At 41.2% G+C, this 20,980-nt stretch overlaps 1 protein-coding gene across 3 annotated transcripts in view; it reads right to left on the bottom strand.

Annotated features, from left to right (window-relative positions):
• Positions 1–13,271: 13,271 nt before the first annotated feature.
• LOC122405442 overlaps positions 13,272–20,980 on the bottom strand; it is a 36,693-nt gene continuing 28,984 nt past the window's right edge. The window contains exons 3-7 of one of the 3 annotated variants that reach the window (XR_006259769.1): positions 20,550–20,690; positions 19,864–19,978; positions 19,311–19,498; positions 17,687–17,821; positions 14,789–14,886 (exon numbers count right to left, since the gene is read on the bottom strand). Coding sequence is in view for 2 of the 3 variants with exons in the window: in XM_043410190.1 (XP_043266125.1) it covers positions 14,729–14,886; positions 19,272–19,498; positions 19,864–19,978; positions 20,550–20,690 (641 nt within the window). In the remaining variant the exon portion in view is untranslated. Of the gene's footprint in view, positions 14,887–17,686; positions 17,822–19,271; positions 19,499–19,863; positions 19,979–20,549; positions 20,691–20,980 lie in introns of all 3 variants that reach the window. The other 2 variants (XM_043410199.1, XM_043410190.1) reach the window with 2 other exon arrangements.

The raw sequence follows: 20,980 nt of genomic DNA on the forward strand, positions 1-20,980 counted from the left end.
ACTTGTAAGAAATTTACTCGACTGAATTTTTGAAAATTTATCGTCATTTTCTATTAGAGAATATACAAACATTTCCATTGCATTATACATTTCTTCGCGTATCTATCGTTTCGATTCCTTTGGTACAAATAAATACACTATAATTGTTGTTCTATTGACTACCAAACCAAAATGACCCATTCGTAATTTCTAATAAAACTTGTAAGAAATTTACTCGACTGAATTTTTGAAAATTTATCGTCATTTTCTATTAGAGAATATACAAACATTTCCATTGCATTATACATTTCTTCGCGTATCTATCGTTTCGATTCCTTTGGTACACATAAATACACTATAATTGTTGTTCTATTGACTACCAAACCAAAATGACCCATTCGTAATTTCTAATAAAACTTGTAAGAAATTTACTCGACTGAATTTTTGAAAATTTATCGTCATTTTCTATTAGAGAATATACAAACATTTCCATTGCATTATACATTTCTTCGCGTATCTATCGTTTCGATTCCTTTGGTACAAATAAATACACTATAATTGTTGTTCTATTGACTACCAAACCAAAATGACCCATTCGTAATTTCTAATAAAACTTGTAAGAAATTTACTCGACTGAATTTTTGAAAATTTATCGTCATTTTCTATTAGAGAATATACAAACATTTCCATTGCATTATACATTTCTTCGCGTATCTATCGTTTCGATTCCTTTGGTACAAATAAATACACTATAATTGTTGTTCTATTGACTACCAAACCAAAATGACCCATTCGTAATTTCTAATAAAACTTGTAAGAAATTTACTCGACTGAATTTTTGAAAATTTATCGTCATTTTCTATTAGAGAATATACAAACATTTCCATTGCATTATACATTTCTTCGCGTATCTATCGTTTCGATTCCTTTGGTACACATAAATACACTATAATTGTTGTTCTATTGACTACCAAACCAAAATGACCCATTCGTAATTTCTAATAAAACTTGTAAGAAATTTACTCGACTGAATTTTTGAAAATTTATCGTCATTTTCTATTAGAGAATATACAAACATTTCCATTGCATTATACATTTCTTCGCGTATCTATCGTTTCGATTCCTTTGGTACAAATAAATACACTATAATTGTTGTTCTATTGACTACCAAACCAAAATGACCCATTCGTAATTTCTAATAAAACTTGTAAGAAATTTACTCGACTGAATTTTTGAAAATTTATCGTCATTTTCTATTAGAGAATATACAAACATTTCCATTGCATTATACATTTCTTCGCGTATCTATCGTTTCGATTCCTTTGGTACAAATAAATACACTATAATTGTTGTTCTATTGACTACCAAACCAAAATGACCCATTCGTAATTTCTAATAAAACTTGTAAGAAATTTACTCGACTGAATTTTTGAAAATTTATCGTCATTTTCTATTAGAGAATATACAAACATTTCCATTGCATTATACATTTCTTCGCGTATCTATCGTTTCGATTCCTTTGGTACACATAAATACACTATAATTGTTGTTCTATTGACTACCAAACCAAAATGACCCATTCGTAATTTCTAATAAAACTTGTAAGAAATTTACTCGACTGAATTTTTGAAAATTTATCGTCATTTTCTATTAGAGAATATACAAACATTTCCATTGCATTATACATTTCTTCTCGTATCTATCGTTTCGATTCCTTTGATACAAATAAATACACTATAATTGTCGGTAGTTCTAGTGTTAAAAACCCCTAATCTAATATCGAATGAAATGCAATTTAGTATTACATTCATATGAAATTTTTTAAATAGAAAATAATAGAATTTGTAGAAGTTGTTCGATAATAAATCCTGTTAAAAAACCCCTAATGTAATATCGAATGAAATGCAATTTAGTATTACATTCATATGAAATTTTTGATATAGAAAATAATAGAATTTGTAGAAGTTGTTCGATAATAAATCCTGTTAAAAAACCCCTAATGTAATATCGAATGAAATGCAATTTAGTATTACATTCATATGAAATTTTTGATATAGAAAATAATAGAATTTGTAGAAGTTGTTCGATAATAAATCCTGTTAAAAAACCCCTAATGTAATATCGAATGAAATGCAATTTAGTATTACATTCATATGAAATTTTTGATATAGAAAATAATAGAATTTGTAGAAGTTGTTCGATAATAAATCCTGTTAAAGAAACCCCTAATGTAATATCGAATGAAATGCAATTTAGTATTACATTCATATGAAATTTTTGATATAGAAAATAATAGAATTTGTAGAAGTTGTTCGATAATAAATCCTGTTAAAAAACCCCTAATGTAATATCGAATGAAATGCAATTTAGTATTACATTCATATGAAATTTTTGATATAGAAAATAATAGAATTTGTAGAAGTTGTTCGATAATAAATCCTGTTAAAGAAACCCCTAATGTAATATCGACTGAAATGTAATTAATATTAAGCTCGTATGAAATTTTTGATATTAAATGTAATCTGAATAAAATAACGATTGCGTGGCCGCCTAATTGATGCCAAGTTCTCGCAATCGATAATCTCCATTGAAAAATTCGTTTAATCATCATCTCGTTCGGCGATTTCAGTAACGTGATTCTGCAGAAATCCAATTCGAGTTAACGTTACTGATGTCCATCGGCGTGAGCCAACCATGAGCCAACAAGAAAAAGAATGAGTTACAGTACTGATAATACTCTGTCAATTGTACGATATTGCGTAACCTTGTAAACGCATGTTGATCGATCATGGAACAATAACGTTTTTTTTGTTTCTTCGCAAAGTGCTGTTTCGATGTGACATTATGAAAGAATGACATTTTATAGTAATTCCAAGAGGACCACGAGATCTCGAAAAATAACTATTGCTAGCAACCGTGACAAGCAATTTGCAAAATTCCAAAATACCATGAATCTACATCCATCTTCACCCTAATTCTGTCAGCCCCTATATCAATCCGCCAATTTGACAGAATTAATCACAGAATTAAAAATATCACTATATTGATAATAATTTAGAAATTGTTCAATTCGAAGATACCAAAAGAACAGTAAAAGTAATAGAAATTTCAAACAGAATTTCACTGCTCCGTTATCGTGTTTGCAGAATTTTTGGCTCGACGATTATTTAACAATTATTGTTATCGCCAATCGATAACGACTATCGTTTGAATTCTTATTATTTCACCTGTAATTTTCCAGCGTGAAGAATCGTTATAACGGTGACTCACCTTGTATGTGGTTTCCAAGGATCGAGAAAGATCTAAACGACGAGGATGATGCGCAGGCAATTAATTTTAGAGAAAGAACGATCCGTTTCTTTATCGCATAGACATTGACTTAACGAATTTCGATGTTGTTGTTCAAACGGAAATATAGTTATATAATAGTTGAATTCTGTTAGAAAATAATGGAGTACGATAAGAGATTGCGTATTTTCGCCCAAGAAGTTCATCGTAGCTTAAAGGTAGCTTAAACGTCGCGTAATTAATAATAAATTTTTGTTACGAAATACTTAGTCACGAGTAGTAACCAGTCGTATTAATTACCTTACACGCGAGTCGTATCTTGTTTATTAACGCCACGCCTATCTTTCTTTCTTTCGTGAAAGCGACGAGAGATAATGGGCCTCGTAACTGATTCCAGATATGCCCGACACTCGTGCATTCACGGAGTTTGAAGAGTCTTTAAAATATCTAATCTGTTCATTAAACTGAAGTTCTTGCTCCTCGAAATAGGTTGTTTGTTACTATAAATCATATTCGATGCGAAATCGGAAGAAGCTTTAATAAGATCTGATACAGATTAGAATAGGTAGTCTCTGAACAAGCAACTACATATCATAGAATATTAATTTGTTTAACGTCTGAGACAACGCGAGGAGATAGGTTTCCAAACATTTATTATCATCCACTTGCAAGAATTGTAGATCATTGACGATCCACTGGAGAACAAAGAATATTGACTGCCTAACAATACCTATTGTCTTTCAAGCTGTTTTAAGTAGATAGAAATATTCATTCTGATTCGTTTAAATATCATTGTTCCAATGATATGTTTATGATACATACGTTTAAGATACAAGAATCTAACATGAATTAGTAACGATACATACAGAAATTCAGGGATTGCAAATTTATTGAAAGTGTATACATATTTATCTGGCCTCGGTTCATAGTCGTCTTCAATTCCACGATGATTCAAAAGGAAACAAATTGGAAACAAGGCGATACATCGACAGTTGAATACGCTTACGAGACATAGCAAAAGGAAATGAACTAATATACGAACGATTGCGACGTCATTTAGGATCGAACGCCCATGTTATTCGAGAAGTAGTTCGCTATCCTCGACGCTAGACGACATTTTTCGTCGTATTTTTCGATGTAAAACCCAGTGATGCCAGATTGAGCACCGGGTGCACTACTCACGCTATGCCAAGATCACGCGTACGTGAGCTCGTGGAGTTACGGAGAGTCGACAAAGGCAAACTGACACATGCCCCCTTTCTCGATTCTCCGAAGCTGCCCGGAAGTGATTTCGGACATCTGGCAACGTATAACCATTACTGCTAGCTACTGCCAGCCCTTCCCAACCTCTGCTGGCCTTTGCTGACCACCGCTTATATTACTGACAACGCACAACGATTACTACTGACTTCTGCCAGCCACCGCTGCCCTCTGTTGACCGATGCTGACCACTCCAGTTACTTCTGACAACGTACAACGATTACAACTTGCTAATGCCTGCCCCTGCTGGTCTCTGCTTGCCTCTGCTGTCCCCTGCTGGCCCCTGCTGACCACTGCTGACCAACGCTGACCTTTGTTGACAACTTCTGATATGATGTATATGTATTAAAGCCTTGTATAATGTAAATCTACGGCAATAAATGTTATAATTTCAAAGAATTCTATGTGTTCTCGTAATTTTTACCTTTCTTTACCTCTCCAAAGCATTCCCATAATTATAAGACTCCCTGAAACTCCTTGGAATTTTGGAACCCCTTTGGAAGTCCTGAAACAGCTGGAAAGTCCTGAAACAGCTGGAAAGGCCTGAAACAGCTGGAAAGCCCAGAAACAGCTGTTTCAGGACTATCCAACTGTTTCAGGGCTTTCCAATTGTTTCAGGGCTTTTTAGTTGTTTCAGGACTTTTTAGTTGTTTCAGGGCTTTCTAGCTGTTTCAGGACTTTCCAGCTGTTTCAGGACTTTCCAGTAGTTTCAGGACTTTCCCATTGTTTCAGGGCTTTTTAGTTGTTTCAGGACTTTTTAGTTGTTTCAGGACTTTTTAGTTGTTCCAGGACTTTGCAGCTGTTTCAGGTCTTTCCAATTGTTTCAGGACTTTTTAGCTGTTTCAGGACTTCCCAGCTGTTTCAGGACTTTCCAATTGTTTCAGGACTTCCGAGTTGTTTCAGGACTTTGTTAAAGTTAATTTTTGATTTTGGCAGCAAGTACAAGAGCTCGACACTTTGGGAATCCAATTTTAACCGGAGAAACGATCTCTTAAAACTAAGGGAATGATTTGGAGAGGAAAAGAAAGGTAAAAATGATGAGAAGACATAGAATTCTGTTAAATTATATCATTTATTGCCATAGATTTACATTATACAAGGCTTGAATACTTATACATCATGTCAGAAGTTGATAACAAAGGTCAGCAGTGGTCAGCAGAGGTCAGCAGGGGTCAGCAGTGGTCGGCAGGGGCTAACAGAGGCCAGCAGAGGGATGCAGAGGCATGTAGGGACCAGCAGGAGCCAGTCGTAGTCGTTATACGTTGTCAGAAATACCAGGAAGGGTCAGCAGCGGTCAGCAGAGGCAAGCAGAGACCAGCAGGGGCAGGCAGTAACATGTAGTAATCGTTATACATTGTCGGGAGCATCAGGGGTGGTCAACAGTGGTCAGCGGAGGCCAGTGGAGGCCAGCAGTGGCAAGCAGTGGCAAGTAGAGACCAGCAGGGGCAACCAATAGCAAGTTGTAATCGTGATACGTTGTCAGAAGTATGGGGAATGGTCAGCAGCGGTCAGCAGAGGCCAGCGGAGGCAAGCAGAAGTAATCGTTGTGCGTTGTCAGAAATATAAGCGGAGGTCAGCAGAGGCCAGCAGAGGCTAGGAAAGGCAAGCAGAGACCAGCAGGGGCAGGCAGTAACATGTAGTAATCGTTATACATTGTCGGGAGCATCAGGGGTGGTCAACAGTGGTCAGCGGAGGCTAGTGGAGGCCAGCAGTGGCAAGCAGTGGCAAGTAGAGACCAGCCGGGGCAACCAATATCAAGTTGTAATCGTGATACGTTGTCAGAAGTATGGGGAATGGTCAGCAGCGGTCAGCAGAGGCCAGCGGAGGCAAGCAGAAGTCATTAGTAATCGTTGTGCGTTGTCAGAAATTTAAGCGGAGGTCAGCAGAGGCCAGCAGAGGCTAGGAAAGGCAAGCAGAGACCAGCAGGGGCAGGCAGTAACATGTAGTAATCGTTATACATTGTCGGGAGCATCAGGGGTGGTCAACAGTGGTCAGCGGAGGCTAGTGGAGGCCAGCAGTGGCAAGCAGTGGCAAGTAGAGACCAGCCGGGGCAACCAATAGCAAGTTGTAATCGTGATACGTTGTCAGAAGTATGGGGAATGGTCAGCAGCGGTCAGCAGAGGCCAGCGGAGCCAAGCAGAAGTCATTAGTAATCGTTGTGCGTTGTCAGAAATTTAAGCGGAGGCCAGCAGAGGCCAGCAGAGGCTAGGAAAGGCAAGCAGAGACCAGCAGGGGCAGGCAGTAACATGTAGTAATCGTTATACATTGTCGGGAGCATCAGGGGTGGTCAACAGTGGTCAGCGGAGGCTAGTGGAGGCCAGCAGTGGCAAGCAGTGGCAAGTAGAGACCAGCCGGGGCAACCAATAGCAAGTTGTAATCGTGATACGTTGTCAGAAGTATGGGGAATGGTCAGCAGCGGTCAGCAGAGGCCAGCGGAGGCAAGCAGAAGTCATTAGTAATCGTTGTGCGTTGTCAGAAATATAAGCGGTGGTCAGCAGAGGCCAGCAGAAGGCAGTAGAGGCCGGGAGACGTTGGCAGTAGCCCGTAGTAATTGTTATATGTTGTCAGAAGTATCAGAAGTGGTTAGCAGCGGTCAGCAGAGGCCAGCGGAGGATTGTAGAAAAATTCAAAAGTACATTTAGTCGTACCTTATACTTCAGGTAAAAAGGGGTATAACTAGATAAAACAATTTTATGACATTACCTGCTAACTCAAGTGAGCCACCAGTAAAGGCATGTAGAGATCAGCAATGTTCAGCAGAGGCCAACGGAGGTTGGCAGAAGTCAGTAATAATCGTTATGCGTTGTCAGAAATATAAGCGGTGGTCAGGAGAGGCCAACAGAGGCTGGGAGAGGCTGGCAGTAACCAATAGTAATCGTTATACGTTGTCGGAAGTATCAGGTGTGGTCAGCAGTGGTCAGCAGAAGCCAGCAGAGGCTGCGAGAGGCTGGCAGTAGCCAGCAGTAATGGTTATACGGTGCCAGATGTATCAGAAGTGATATCTGAAATGATATACATATGTACGCTCATACGTAGGAATAATAATGTGTGAGCAGGGCATCGTCGGTGATTTTCTGGCACCTCTGCCTGGTAATCGGTGTCAAACACGATCGAAAAGATATTTCTCGTGGATGGCACAGAGCTAAGGGCTGTGAATTTAGAATTGCTTATTGATATAATAAAGGAATTTAGATTTATAGTTAGGCAGGTGTTTGATTCTTTTGAAAACCCTTTCAACTCTCTTCGTTGGTTGTGCATCTTTCATTGGTTGCGCTTTCGTTTGTTTCATCACAGACGAGATATATGATATTCATATACCTCGTCTGTGGTTTCATCTTCGACCAACGATCGTTGGACACAGAAGATCTTTATTAATGGCGGGTGGTCCCATCAATACTCGTTATGCCGTCAAAGAGTTCGCTCTCTGCGACGCTAGATGGCGCTTATTTTCCGACCTCGGGCCCCCTGGTGCTAAAACGCCCAAGTTTGTCGGGAAATAAGCGCCATCTAGCGTTGAAGAGACGAACTATTCGACGACAGACTTGGGCGTTTTAACACCAGAGGGTTCGAGGTCGAAAAAAATGAGCGCCATCTAGCGTTGAAAATAACGAACTATTCCATGATCTATGGTTTGCCGTGGATGGCTGTGCAAATGATCTATCACCGATGGGGTCACACTTTCTTTAACTTATAGACTGGGAGCATCATGGACAAAGTAAACGGACATTTAAGTGGGCAAGGATGCAGTCGCTTTATGCAGACACTGCTCTGGTTATTAGAATGATAACAAGCTTTAGACACAACATCCCGTACAGTGTATTAAGTTTTTATTAAAATGAATTCGAAGAGTCAGAATATAATTAAGTTTCAAATACAATTGTAATAGATTATTAATTATTCGTTACAAGCTATAATATGAAATGTATAATATAAAGGTTACAATGTAGGTTAAGCCGCTAGTAAAATAGTGTGGGTAGTATATTGCCAAAAATTCAACGATATTATCCACTTTCGTTACATACCAGGACATTATAAAATATTTGAAAATTGAAAAAATGAGAGACTCGCATACGTTTTACCCGCACCCATCCACGCCGTATCTAGGATATTCGCTATTCGCTATTCGCTATTCGATATAATCTCGCGCGAGTATATCTAAACGTTGCCTCGAACAGTTACCGATAAAATCACTGTAAACGTATGTGTTTTCCGTAGATTTCAAGTATTTACGTCTAAAAATCGTATAGAGATGCTCTTAAATGTTACAGAAAACGCAGCGCGTAATAATAGAGCTTAATCTTACGTTACGCGATCCATTAAAAATCGCAAGCGATCTACGGGTCTCGCGGATGCATCTTCTCGCGTGTGTATCGTGTGTGTGTGTGTGTGTGTGTACGCATACGCGTATCGTCGGAAACGTGTACAATAAACCATTTTCCTTTATTATACGCTAAGTCGAATCACAATATTTTACGCGAACAGTCTACGGATCGATGGTCGTGCTCACGAGACGGATCACCGGATATACCTAGCGAACAGCTTCGATTAAATCAAGCGTGAAAAGACTGGACGTTAGCTACTTGTTGCCCTCAGAAATTCTACTCAAGCTTCGCGACGCGTGTACACGGCTACGTAGTCCCTTAAAAAGCAAGCTGGTGGTCAGTTAGATTACGATAATTCGTCGGTGATTATTACGTGTAACAGGAAACGGGACGCTCGAGCTTAAGAGTTAACGATATCATCAAAACGATCCTCTTCGCGGTTAAATTCGTTTTGATCGAAACGACGATAGCTCCACGGTGCTTGGATCGCTAAGCGCGGTGAGATTTTAGCAATAGAATTAAAATATAATCGCGAAAACTCGTACGGATCGACGAATACTTCGTCCTCGATCCTCTTCACCGAACCGCCACGATTCTTGTTCGGACCTCGAAAAGGGTCTAGAAAAGGTATCTAATTTTGATTACGGGACGTTTGATCGTTGTCGGCAAGAATCCGTCGGTTTCTCGTTCGCTGCGTCCGGTTGCCACGAGTATATATCAAAAGTGGTCGCGGGTGTTTGCCTTAATACAATTTTATACATAGATACGTACAATTAATTATACATCTATGTTTCTCTGGCATCGGTTACGGAGTTGTCGTTCGCTGACTAAATAATCATTTCCGTTCACGATCGAACGATAATCCAAACACTTCCCCATATTTGGATTACCGTATCGTTCGCGTTCTCGCGAGGCGATCGACGATCCCCGCTACCTGTCGCGAGGAAACATCTTAAACGATCTCGAGGCTTCGCCTGTGCAACAATTACGGATGCTGTCGCCCTCGTTCCTCCGGTTCACGTATCCCTGCTGCAACGTCGCTCACAACAGTCGACCAACGAGACTGATACAGTTTCGGAATCGTTGCTCCTCCGACAAGCTAGATCGCAAAGCACGCCAACAAGGAGGGTGTACAAAACGAATCGGAGACATCGAAACGTTCGTTGAGCTCGATCAAGTCCCCCCATAAAGGAACGAACACGAATGGGAGTCCTAGGGGGTTGAAAGGAAACGCGATTACGGTTGCATCATCGTTGGAGATTGATTATCGATAATCGCAGAGGTGTTCCTCCAGATCGGAACGCGGGGAGTACTCCACGCTGATAGAATAGATGTACAAAAGTGAGCGAGTGTCTTTGACTGATAAAGACGAGGCACCCTGCTTGTTCTCTTCGGTTTTAACATACTTCTGTTTCCTATCACAAGGGTGGAGGGAAACTAACGACTCGAAGCGTTCTTAACAGTAATATACGTTGTAATCTCTATTAATTAACGTTTACTCCTAGAGTCTTAAGCGGACGATTACTTTCCATAGCCGAGTTAAATCGTAGATTGTAGTAAATGGACTGGTTTCTCTCGAGACCTCGTGTTGCTTTAACCCCTTAGCTTACAATTGCGTTTCAGAGACGCGATGAGTCCACCAAGCCAAACATCAGAGTCGTGATAAGTTTACCTGGCCAAAGATGAACAAAACCTCTCAGAGACGTGATGAGTCTACCAGGCCAAAGATGAACAAAACCTCTCAGAGACGTGATGAGTCTACCTGGCCAAAGATGAACAAAACCTCTCAGAGACGTGATGAGTCTACCTGGCCAAAGATGAACAAAACCTCTCAGAGACGTGATGAATCTACCAGGCCAAAGATGAACAAAACCTCTCAGAGACGTGATGAGTCTACCAGGCCAAAGATGAACAAAACCTCTCAGAGACGTGATGAATCTACCAGGCCAAAGATGAACGTCTCAGAGACTTGACGAGTCTACCTGGCCCAAGCCTTGGTGTCGCTTTTGGCAATCACAGTTTGAAATTACATCGTAAGGCAAGGGGTTAAAACGCGGTGGACGCGATAGAGGAAACGTTCTATCCGTAAACGGAAACCTTCCCCGAATTTCGTTCGCGGATCAAGATCGATCCCTCTTCGTATTCTCGAACTCGCATTCGCTCGCACACCTAAGCTTCTCTACGTATATAGTTTTTTTTTTGTCCTTTTTTTTCATATTTTTCTCTTTACCACCGAGCTTTCCCATACATTTCGACGGTCATCGAACAATACGTTTTCTAATCCCGTGTGTTCTAAAAGTAATTGCACGAGGTACAAGTGGACACTGTACAAGTGGATTCGTTGGGTGCGAGGAGAGAGAGAATCAGGTGCGGGACGATAACAGCTAAGCGAGTCGCTTTCACGCGAGATGTTAACGCTAAAGAATTATCCTCCGTAAATGTTAAGAATAGTAACGACGATGGTTTTTCTTTTTTTTTTGTTGTTTTTCAGCGAGAAGAATCTGTCGTACGTTGCACATAGATCACAGAGTGGATACAGTCGCTAGGCATTCGAAAAGTAATCTACAAATAGTGCAAATAGTGCCAAGCCTAGTATATCGTGCACGCGCCTATACGTACACGTGTACGCTACATAGACGTGTACGTGTAAGCGCGTGTACACGTTTTATACATATATACTTTATTTCTTCTTATACTGTTATTTCTATAACGTTATCTATATATTTGTATTTAATTAATCTCATCTCTTTGCGCGAACGCTATACACGCGAGGGCGCAGGCACTAAATTGCTGAGATACAATCGTACCGGACTATCGATGATGATCTTCGTTATTCACCCGAACTCGACGAAAAAAATGATCTTTTCGATGTGTGTATAGCGCGGGCCACGCTATAGCGAGGTCGTAAAGTAAACTCTCGTTGGGACCCACTACTGCTGCGGCACTTAGGGCTGTGCATGAGATCTTGTTCGAGGATGAATTTCTCAATGTTTTCTGTGTCCATGACTGCACTATCTTTTTTCATTTTCTACGTGTATATTGTTGCGACGATGTGAAGCTCGAGATCTCGAACGAGAGACTTCGTAGAGACAAGATGTACTATCAAAGCTTTATGAACAAAGTTTCCCGTTTACTCAAACTTTTGTTTAAACTATCGATGACGCGGAAAAAATGTATCAAACTTTTGTGTCCCCCTCGTCGAGATTTTTTTAAAAAAATGACTGGCCATAAACGTCTGGTATTTTACAGATTGCGTTTGGACATCAACCCCTGCAACTCTGCTAAATTTCGTTCAAATCCCTGGTTGACATGTCCTCCCCTTGTCAGTTTTAGCGTTGCGTTGAGTTATTGAGTTATTGAGTTGAAATGAGTTCTACAAGGAACGCCTGTTTTTAAAAAAAAGTGGCTAGCCATAAACGTCTGGTATTTTACAGATTGCGTTTGGACATCAACCCCTGCAACTCTGCTAAATTTCGTTCAAATCCCAGATTGACATGTCCTCCTCTTGTCAGTTTTAGCGTTGCGTTGAGTTATTGAGTTGAACGCCTCGTAAATTAAGGTATTAAAGACTCGAATAAGACCTTTACCTCCTACGAAACCTCTAAAAATGGCTTTCCAAAAATGGCGACACTAGATAAAACATCTCTCAAGGCCCCTAGCTGCTCCTATTTCTGTAAATTCAGCTTCGAGAGCTGATACGCCGTAAACTTTGACACCTCGACTTTACGACCTCGCTATATCGTGTCCCGTGCTATACGCGCGGTGTCGGCGTGTGTATGAAGTATGTATAGATCGAAGCTATCGTGAACGAGATATTGTGCGATTAATAAGGTAGTCGTACGAACTTGTTCGATACATATTTGGTCGCCTTTCTCTCATGCTTGAAATCGCCCCGAGGCGCCTAACGTTCCCCGTTTCAGGCATAATTCATCCCAATCGATTTACACGCCGGTCACCACGAGCAGATTTCAAACCTTTCGACGAACTACTTCTACCCCGAATAGCAGAGTCGCGGTACTTACAGGTATCGAGTGATCAGCGAAAATAATTAATCACCCCCGTCGCGCGAAACCGCGAAGATTGCCGGCTTGACGATCATCGAATGTCTCGTAATAATCTCTGACAATGATTATCGAACGTCAGGTGCGATCTTCGTGGCCCGCGAGGAGGGTCGAACGAAATCGATAGTCGACAGCGAGTAAAATGGTTCGACGAATGTTGGCGATGAGATAACGAGTGTCGGATTTAGTCGTTTTACATTGTGTCGTCGTGAAACAGATAGAGCTACGACCGGGTGCTTAATTATCGCGCGACGTTACTCCCAGGATGTCGGTTTCAAACACTTTCGTCTGGTCCCTTTCGTGTTGGCTTCTCGTGAAAGCAGTTTCGACGGCGAGAAGAACGGTTGGTTCTCCATTTTTCCATCGATATCGCGCCGGGAAAGCATACTTCTTTGAACGAGGAACCGCGTGCACTGACTTTTCAGCCCCCTTTTCTCGGGCGGTTCTCCCGCGAAATTAACAGTTTTTTTAACCCTTTCGTCGCGTCTCGACGATTCGAATCGCGATATCAGACCAGCTGACGATTATAAAAAGAACAAAGACAGAAACGTCCCATCTATCGACGCGATCGCGACGTGAAAGATGGAACGCGATTTATAGATCATCTTTCCTGGACGATCCGATCGAATCACCGCCACGCGTTTCGTCTTAGCGAATTCCGAATTCTGGACTTCCGAACGATCGATCAACTCGTCGTGCGATTGATCTATCGATTATAAAATAGAAATTGTTTTATCCGCTAGAGTGGTTGTTTTTTTTTTTTTCTTTAGCTTGTAAGCGATGAACTGTCGCGGAAGTTATGCTGGAACGCACGCGCGATCGTTTGGTCCAAAATGACATTGTAAACGACGCGAGAATACCGAGTTTCCAGCAAACAGTGGAGGGACGAAACTTTTTGAATATTTGAGTCGATAATCGAACGAATAGATCGAAGACGCTGAGGTTGTGCTTCATATATAGTGATAGATGAATCGTAATACTAAGCTTATTTTTTTTCTTTTTTTTTTTTTTTTTTGTCGTAGAAAAAGATTACGTTTTTTCTGTTTTCTTTTTTTTGTTCGTTTTCGTTTAGATGCAGCAGAATCTGAAACAATCTACGAGAACTCTTCGTGAGGACAACCCCCGAAATTCTCGACGAAATTCTACAGCCGTCGTCGCGGTTATCCCACGTTTCTTCGTTTTTTTTTTTTATTCCTTTTTGTGCAAAATACTCAGATTTCATTTTCGTAATATATTCGTCTAATTTTCATCTCGTCATTAATATCGTTATGTTTCGTCGCGTGGCTCTCTACATAGCAATTTATCAAAATCGCGGATACAACGTGATTTCGGATGGAAACGAAAATGTCGTTCTCTAGTACTCTCAGGGAACAAAAAGAAGCGATGTCACTAGTTTCCAATACGTTTGCATCCGTCTTGAATAAAAAAAGAAAATTGATTATCTTGGTAAATAATGATTATCTCGATTGTAACATCGTTTCCCTCGATCGTCAATAATTACTTTTCGCACCTTGAACATTCACTTTAGGTACATCGTTTCAAAGACGCAATGAGATCTCCATTAAATCGTTAACAGTGTCCTCTCGGTTATAAATCTAGAAACATTCGATACTCCACGTAAGACGAGGTTACTAATAGAAAACAATAATGAAATAGAAGAAAAGAAAGATATCCGGAGATTGGAATTTGTACGTTAAAAAGAGACTCGTCGAGTCGCTTCGACAACGAATCGTACGATCTACTTTCACGATTGTTAATTCGACGGTCCGCCGCGAAACACGGCGACGATGGATTTTAGAAGACTTCACGTGCAGATTTCTACGCCTTGGCCTCGAAAATTTCCACGCTGACGTGATCCAGCACGGTCTCTGTCATGGCGTTCGGCTGATATGGCGGCGACTTGTTCGATTTCGTTGAAACCGACGACGTGTTCCCGCTGCTGCCGCGACTTCCCCGCCGTGATCCTGTTCGTGACCCTGGCGACAAAGATTTTCTTGCTAAAGTATCGCGTGCTTTGGCTCGACGGCGCTTCGACATGACACGAAAAGCCGGAATAAAGTTTAAGCATGAAGAAACCGCTATCGTTCTGAGCAGGCTCTTTGTCACGGTTGAAAAAAAAGTTACAGTGGCGGTCGTAAAATCCTGACGAAATACCGACGAATATACATGTAACAGGGTGTTAGATCAACCCTAGAAAAAATTTTAATGGGGGATTCTAGAGGCCAAAATTAATTAACGTTAAAGTTTTATTGAATTTTTTTCTCGAAAGTGCTTAGGATTTCGGGGGTATGTGTAATGACCAAAAATGATTCTAATTGACCCTCGCAATTGACAATAATTTTTCCAAAATGATTTGAAATTTTTTAATTTCGTCGAAAAATTTCACACATTCTCGAATTTTTTTTTCGAAAGTGGGTAGGATTTTGAGGGTATGTTTAATGACTAAAAATGATTGTAATTGCCCCCCGCAATCAAAAATAATTTTTCCAGAATGACTTGAAACTTTCCAATTTTTAGGGTGACAGACAGTTATGGTCAGACATTGTATTTTCAGTAATGAATTTTTTTCTCGTAAATGCGTAGGATTTCGTGGGTATGTGTATTCATAAAAAATGATTGTAATGGACCCTTGCAATCGAAAATAATTTTTTTAGAACGATTTGCAAAATTTTTTTTCGCCAAAAAATTTCACACCTTCTCGAATTTTTTTCTCGAAAATGGATAGGATTTCGAGAATATGTCTATTGAACAAAAATGATTATAATTGACCCCAGAAACCAAAAATAATTTTTCCAAAACGATTTGAAATTTTTTTTCCGCTAAAATATTTCACACCTTCTCGAATTTTTTTCTCGAAAATGGATAGGATTTCGAGAATATGTCTATTGACCAAAAATGGTTATAATTGACCCCAGAAACCAAAAATAATTTTTCCAAAACGATTTGAAATTTTTTTCCCGTCGAAAAATTTCACACCTTCTCGATTTTTTTTCTCGAAAATGGATAGGATTTCGAGAATATGTCTATTGAACAAAAATGATTATAATTGACCCGAGCAACCAAAAATAATTTTTTTTTAACGATTTGAAATTTTTTCATTTTGTCGAAAAATGATTATTATTTGTTTTTGAATTTACAAATTGGTATTCTTGATTTTCGTCTCATTTTGGCCTCCAGAACCCCCATTATAATTTTTCCCAGGTTATGACCGAACACCCTGTATGAAAGTTGAACGAACGAGCACAGTGTTATTTTTCCGCGCGAACGATTCGATTTTCGATACGAGAAATTCTCAAAGTTCTTTCGACGGTTCTGCGGGTCTCGTAACGAACAACGGGGAAAACCTAACTGTCGAGCGTTTGCAGTCGCGTAATTTTTTTTCCCCCTCTGGTCAGCGAAACACGTAGCTTCGTTTGTACGTTTGACATGCAAGAACACGGAACTCCGGAGTCTCGCGTTCCAAACCGCCACTGTATGTGCACGCGCATGCAATTACCTAATACTAGAAGTGCTTGAAAACTCGAACTCCAATGGTGTTACGAATGCTTCCGCGATCGAATTCACCGACGAACAACGGCTCAAAACCGAGCAACGAATTTTCATAATGGAAAAGAAAAAAAGTACGCGACACGGAACGACGCTCCGTGCTCGACTTGTTATTCATTTCCGGTGAACTCGATCAATAATGTGTACCTTACCGTGTAACCGAGTCGATCGACCGAGTTGCATTCCTTAAAATGTAAACTGGTCCCTTTGCAATACTACTTCAGAACTCCGTGTGATAACGTGGATACTCGAGCGCGTTTTGGTCCATTCTCGTATCTCGCGACTCGCGTATCACACGCTATGCTAATGTTGAACACTACCACGCGGAGGAAACTAAGAAAAAAACTGTGTCCAATCCCCAGGTACCAGTAATATTTAATTTATAATTATTTATTCGTTCCTACATCGTCTCGTGAATTTGATCGTATCAACACAGACCGTTACTTTCGATAGCTTTTCTCGATAAGCTAAAAACTATCGTCTGCCTTGTAAATTTGCCTGGATAAACTCCGGCCATTACTTGTCTCTTTGAAAGTTTTTATCGTCCTGCGAGCTGTCGCTAACCAAAATCATTACTTTACGCTCCAGGACCTTTTTATTGTCTTGTAAACTATCCCAGAACAATCCAGACCATTAGCTTCCGCTTTGAAAACTTTCGTTGTCTCTTAAACTATCCCAGACCGAGTCAGACCATTACTGTTTTCTCTGCAACGGCCTGGATCAGCAGTACTGATCCTGTTTGTTGGACGGAGTTTCACGTTTCGAAGTAGAAAGACTCGAGAACGAATAAAAATTGATCTCCGCGCCGTTGTTAAGGGACTGGACACAAGAAAGAAAAATGTCGCGTCGATTTTTATTCAAATTTCGTCTACGCGTTTCGATGTACGAATGAGATAACTATGACTCGGTAATTGACTATGTAACGTCTAATTGTCGCGAACGCGGATCACTACGATGGAATACGTCGTACGCAAGCAACGATCTTTTACTGTAGCAAGCAACTATAGTCGTGATCCTCGAAGACGCTAGGATAGAGGAAGTTCTGGTCTATCGGTAGAACTGACAGGCTCGAAAAAGTTCAATTAAAAAAATGTTACACTCTAGTCCCGAAGTTCTGACGTATCCGAAAGAGGGTAAGTACCATAGTGCTATATATGTACAGAAACACATAACACGCTACGATACACCGTAATACGCTATTATAATGACTCGTAAGAATACGAAACTTACCCTCTTCGAAGGACGCGTCAATTTGAAAAGTTTTTTTTTTACAATAGAGCACCTCATAGGTCCACAGTATATGATAATCAAGATTTAACGGTCACAGACGGGATCATTAAACAGACTACTGCTATAGATGGTCGACTGCAAAGAGAGTCAAATCCATTAAAAGAGGAACATGATTATGGCGTGTAGGATGCATCGTTCTGCCAACACTTTAGGGAACCTTTCGATAATATCATTCTGACGTTTCTCGAACGTTTCCATAGCCTTCTTCGATCACTTTTTTTTAACTATCTTTAGAGGTACTGTTGTTTAGCAATTTTGTTCAAAGGACGGATTTACACGTTTTCTGATTCTATTCTCGTTACAGTTACTTGTCTCTTTCGTGTATCCGGTACGAATTCACGAGTTTCGAGGACACCTTTTTGCACAGAATGGCGAAATCTATTTCAGTTGTCATGTCTGAATTAATTGTACCAGGATGTGTAAATATTATACGATCCGTAGTCGGTGGCAAGACTTTCTTGGACACCGTAAAATATTCAGTCACAACGATGCATCCAAATGTAACACATCGATCTCGATGCACACTCGAATAGAAAGTATTAGCAGTTATCTACCCTCTTGGCAGGCAATTGTGCATGCGAGAAATTCAGAAGGATTCTGCGTTTAATAGGAGGATTCTAAAGTAAAGATAGATAGGCAAGAGTAGGTAGTCACCTACTTTGTATACTCGTATCTATATTGTACATATATGGGATGTTCTACGGAAATCGATGTACTGGAAGACAGGCTATTTTTGGTGACAGCTAATTAGCTCGAGTACTGCCCTCCTCGGTTAATCGACTTCTGCCAATTATCACGCCCTCGTCGCGGAAAGGACATCGTTGTCTTTCGCGTAAATCGTTCGACACTTTCGACATCACGTTCGAATGCAACTAATCTACTTCTATTCGGGTAAAAGTACTATTAATTGACCATCCGCCAGCAGTCGACGCTTTCACAAAAAGTGAAAACGATCTACGATTATATTCTCAATAGAAAAATTAACAATGACGCTTCCCAGCATTTCTTCACGTTTTCTTTGGTGGTCAACTACTGGTACGTTTACCACGGTTCACCCTCGGTATACGAGTTATTTCTAATAAGAAAGCTATTCACCAATCCAACCGTTGCTAGTAGAACGTTCTACTTCTTCGACGCGCGTTTACCTTGAATAATTAAACACGCACGAGTACTCTGAAACCACTGTCGAACGCTCCTACAATCGCGAACATAACTTTGGGGTCGGATAGGAAATGCGATTCTTATTTTAGAATGGACGTGAGGTGGGAATCGGTGATTCGCGACACGGAGAATCGTTAACTTTCGATCCAGGTTACTTTACGAGCAACGGGAGGGAGAGGGCGTGGAGGGAAGGAAGATCGGGATTATCGTTCATCGGTATTACGGCGCTGGCCAAACGTTGAGGCGGCTCGATTTCCATCGAACACCCGATATACCGGCGCGTTAAAGAGTCGCTTGCTTCGTTTCAACGGGACACTGTATAACAAGTTGCTTGCTTAGTAAGTGAATGAATAAAAACCCGTACGGCTCACTCTGTGCTGTGAGTGCTGAGAGTGTTTCGCACCTTGCGAGGCGTTTGGCGAGTGGGGGCGCAACGAGGCCATCGAGGGTTGCCTCGAGGGGACCCGTACGCTCGCCCTTGAACCGCGTCTCTCCTGCGGGTGCAGGAGTTTGTTCTCCCTCAGCAAGGACACGTTCATCAGACGGGCGTTGGGTGTGTTGAAGATGGTACGATTCTCGTTCCAGCGAGCCCTGAAACACGTTCGGGAAGTATCAGTGTTCGTTGAAGTTTGCCGGCTGCGGACGGCGGACGGCGGCCATCTTGGAACCGGGACAAAGCCGTTCGAGTTGGTCCGGGGTCGTGAATTTTGTTCGAATCAGAAGGTTGAAACCTTGGCCTTCGAACCACCGTAACCTCGTAAAAAAATCGTACTCCGCGAGTTACGGCGGTTCAAGTATCGGGAGCAGCAAAAATCGACATTAAATTCACATCAGGCGCGTGACATTAAATGCCCATTTTCGAGTAGAGTTTCCTGGAGAAGCGGGCCGTAAACTCTCGCCGTGGGAATTGGTAAAGCGAGGAGTCGCCGCGAAAGATATGCAAATGGTTGGCTTACTTGCTGAAAAGCCTAAGAACGACGCAGATGATGATGAACATGAGAGCCATACCGACAAGAACACCGATCATCGTCGGGTCGACATATTGGAGATTGGGTTCTTCCTTCTGTTCGGCTGAAACATTAACACGATAAATCGCCTCGCGGCGCATTTCAAACGCCGATCACGCACGTTTCGACAGCTATTTCGATTAAAAATTTGTCAAAAGGCGCGCGTGTGTCCTTCTTTCCACGATTATTTTTACTCCACTTAAAACCCTAAGCTTTATTCTGATTATGTTTGCAACTACCCTTGAAAATATCTATTGTCGTGACGTTGTTTACAATTTGTGACGCTGCTTCTGCTAAGTGGAGGAAGCAGGCGAGATATTGGATAGTCATTGAGGCGCTTGCGAGAAAGGCAAGAGCGTAGAGACCCTCTGGCGGCGAGCACGGAAGGCGACGTCACAAATTGTTTAATCCGGCCCGCTCGAAGTTCACTCGCGCGCCTTAATTGATCGCGGGGAAGACAGCTGACGAATTAACGAACTCCGCGAGATTGTAGGCCGGAATTCCATTAAACCGGGAACGTCTCATTCTCACCGCGAGCCGTGCATCCCGGGACGAGAGCGGAATCTCATTAAAAAGTGCGCGCGAAACTTGCTCCCGCAATTTCAACCCTCCCCCCACCCCCCTCGTTTCCTTACCGACACATACTGTCAGCCCGTCCGGCTGCGTTACCGGGATCTTCTCGAAGATGCAAATGCAACGTCCGTCTCTGCACTCCGTCTGGCTCACCTTCGCCTCGCATTGCTCGTTAAAAAAGCACGACTCGTTCACGTTCGCCGCTGCAAAACAAAAACCATTAACGGCAAACTCCCCGCCACCCGTCGCGTATTCAAAACATTCCTCTTCCTCTCTTTTCCCTTTCTTTCCACGGTCTCCCCTCTAGAAAGCGATTCTTACAAAGATGTTAATTCCTCCGACGCGTTTCGCGAACAACTGCTCGTCCTCGAACCGACAGACTTAGTCTTGCTTTCGTCGTGTGTCAAATCAGAAGACGCGAGAGTATTGGAAACCCCCGGTCGAGGATCACGTTTTTAGAAATACGTTCCGCGGCGAAATAATAAAAACGATT

Source organism: Colletes gigas, unplaced genomic scaffold (assembly GCF_013123115.1).
Source record: "Colletes gigas isolate AHSC1104 unplaced genomic scaffold, ASM1312311v1 Colletes_gigas_Sc00001, whole genome shotgun sequence".
Classification (NCBI taxonomy): domain Eukaryota; kingdom Metazoa; phylum Arthropoda; class Insecta; order Hymenoptera; family Colletidae; genus Colletes; species Colletes gigas.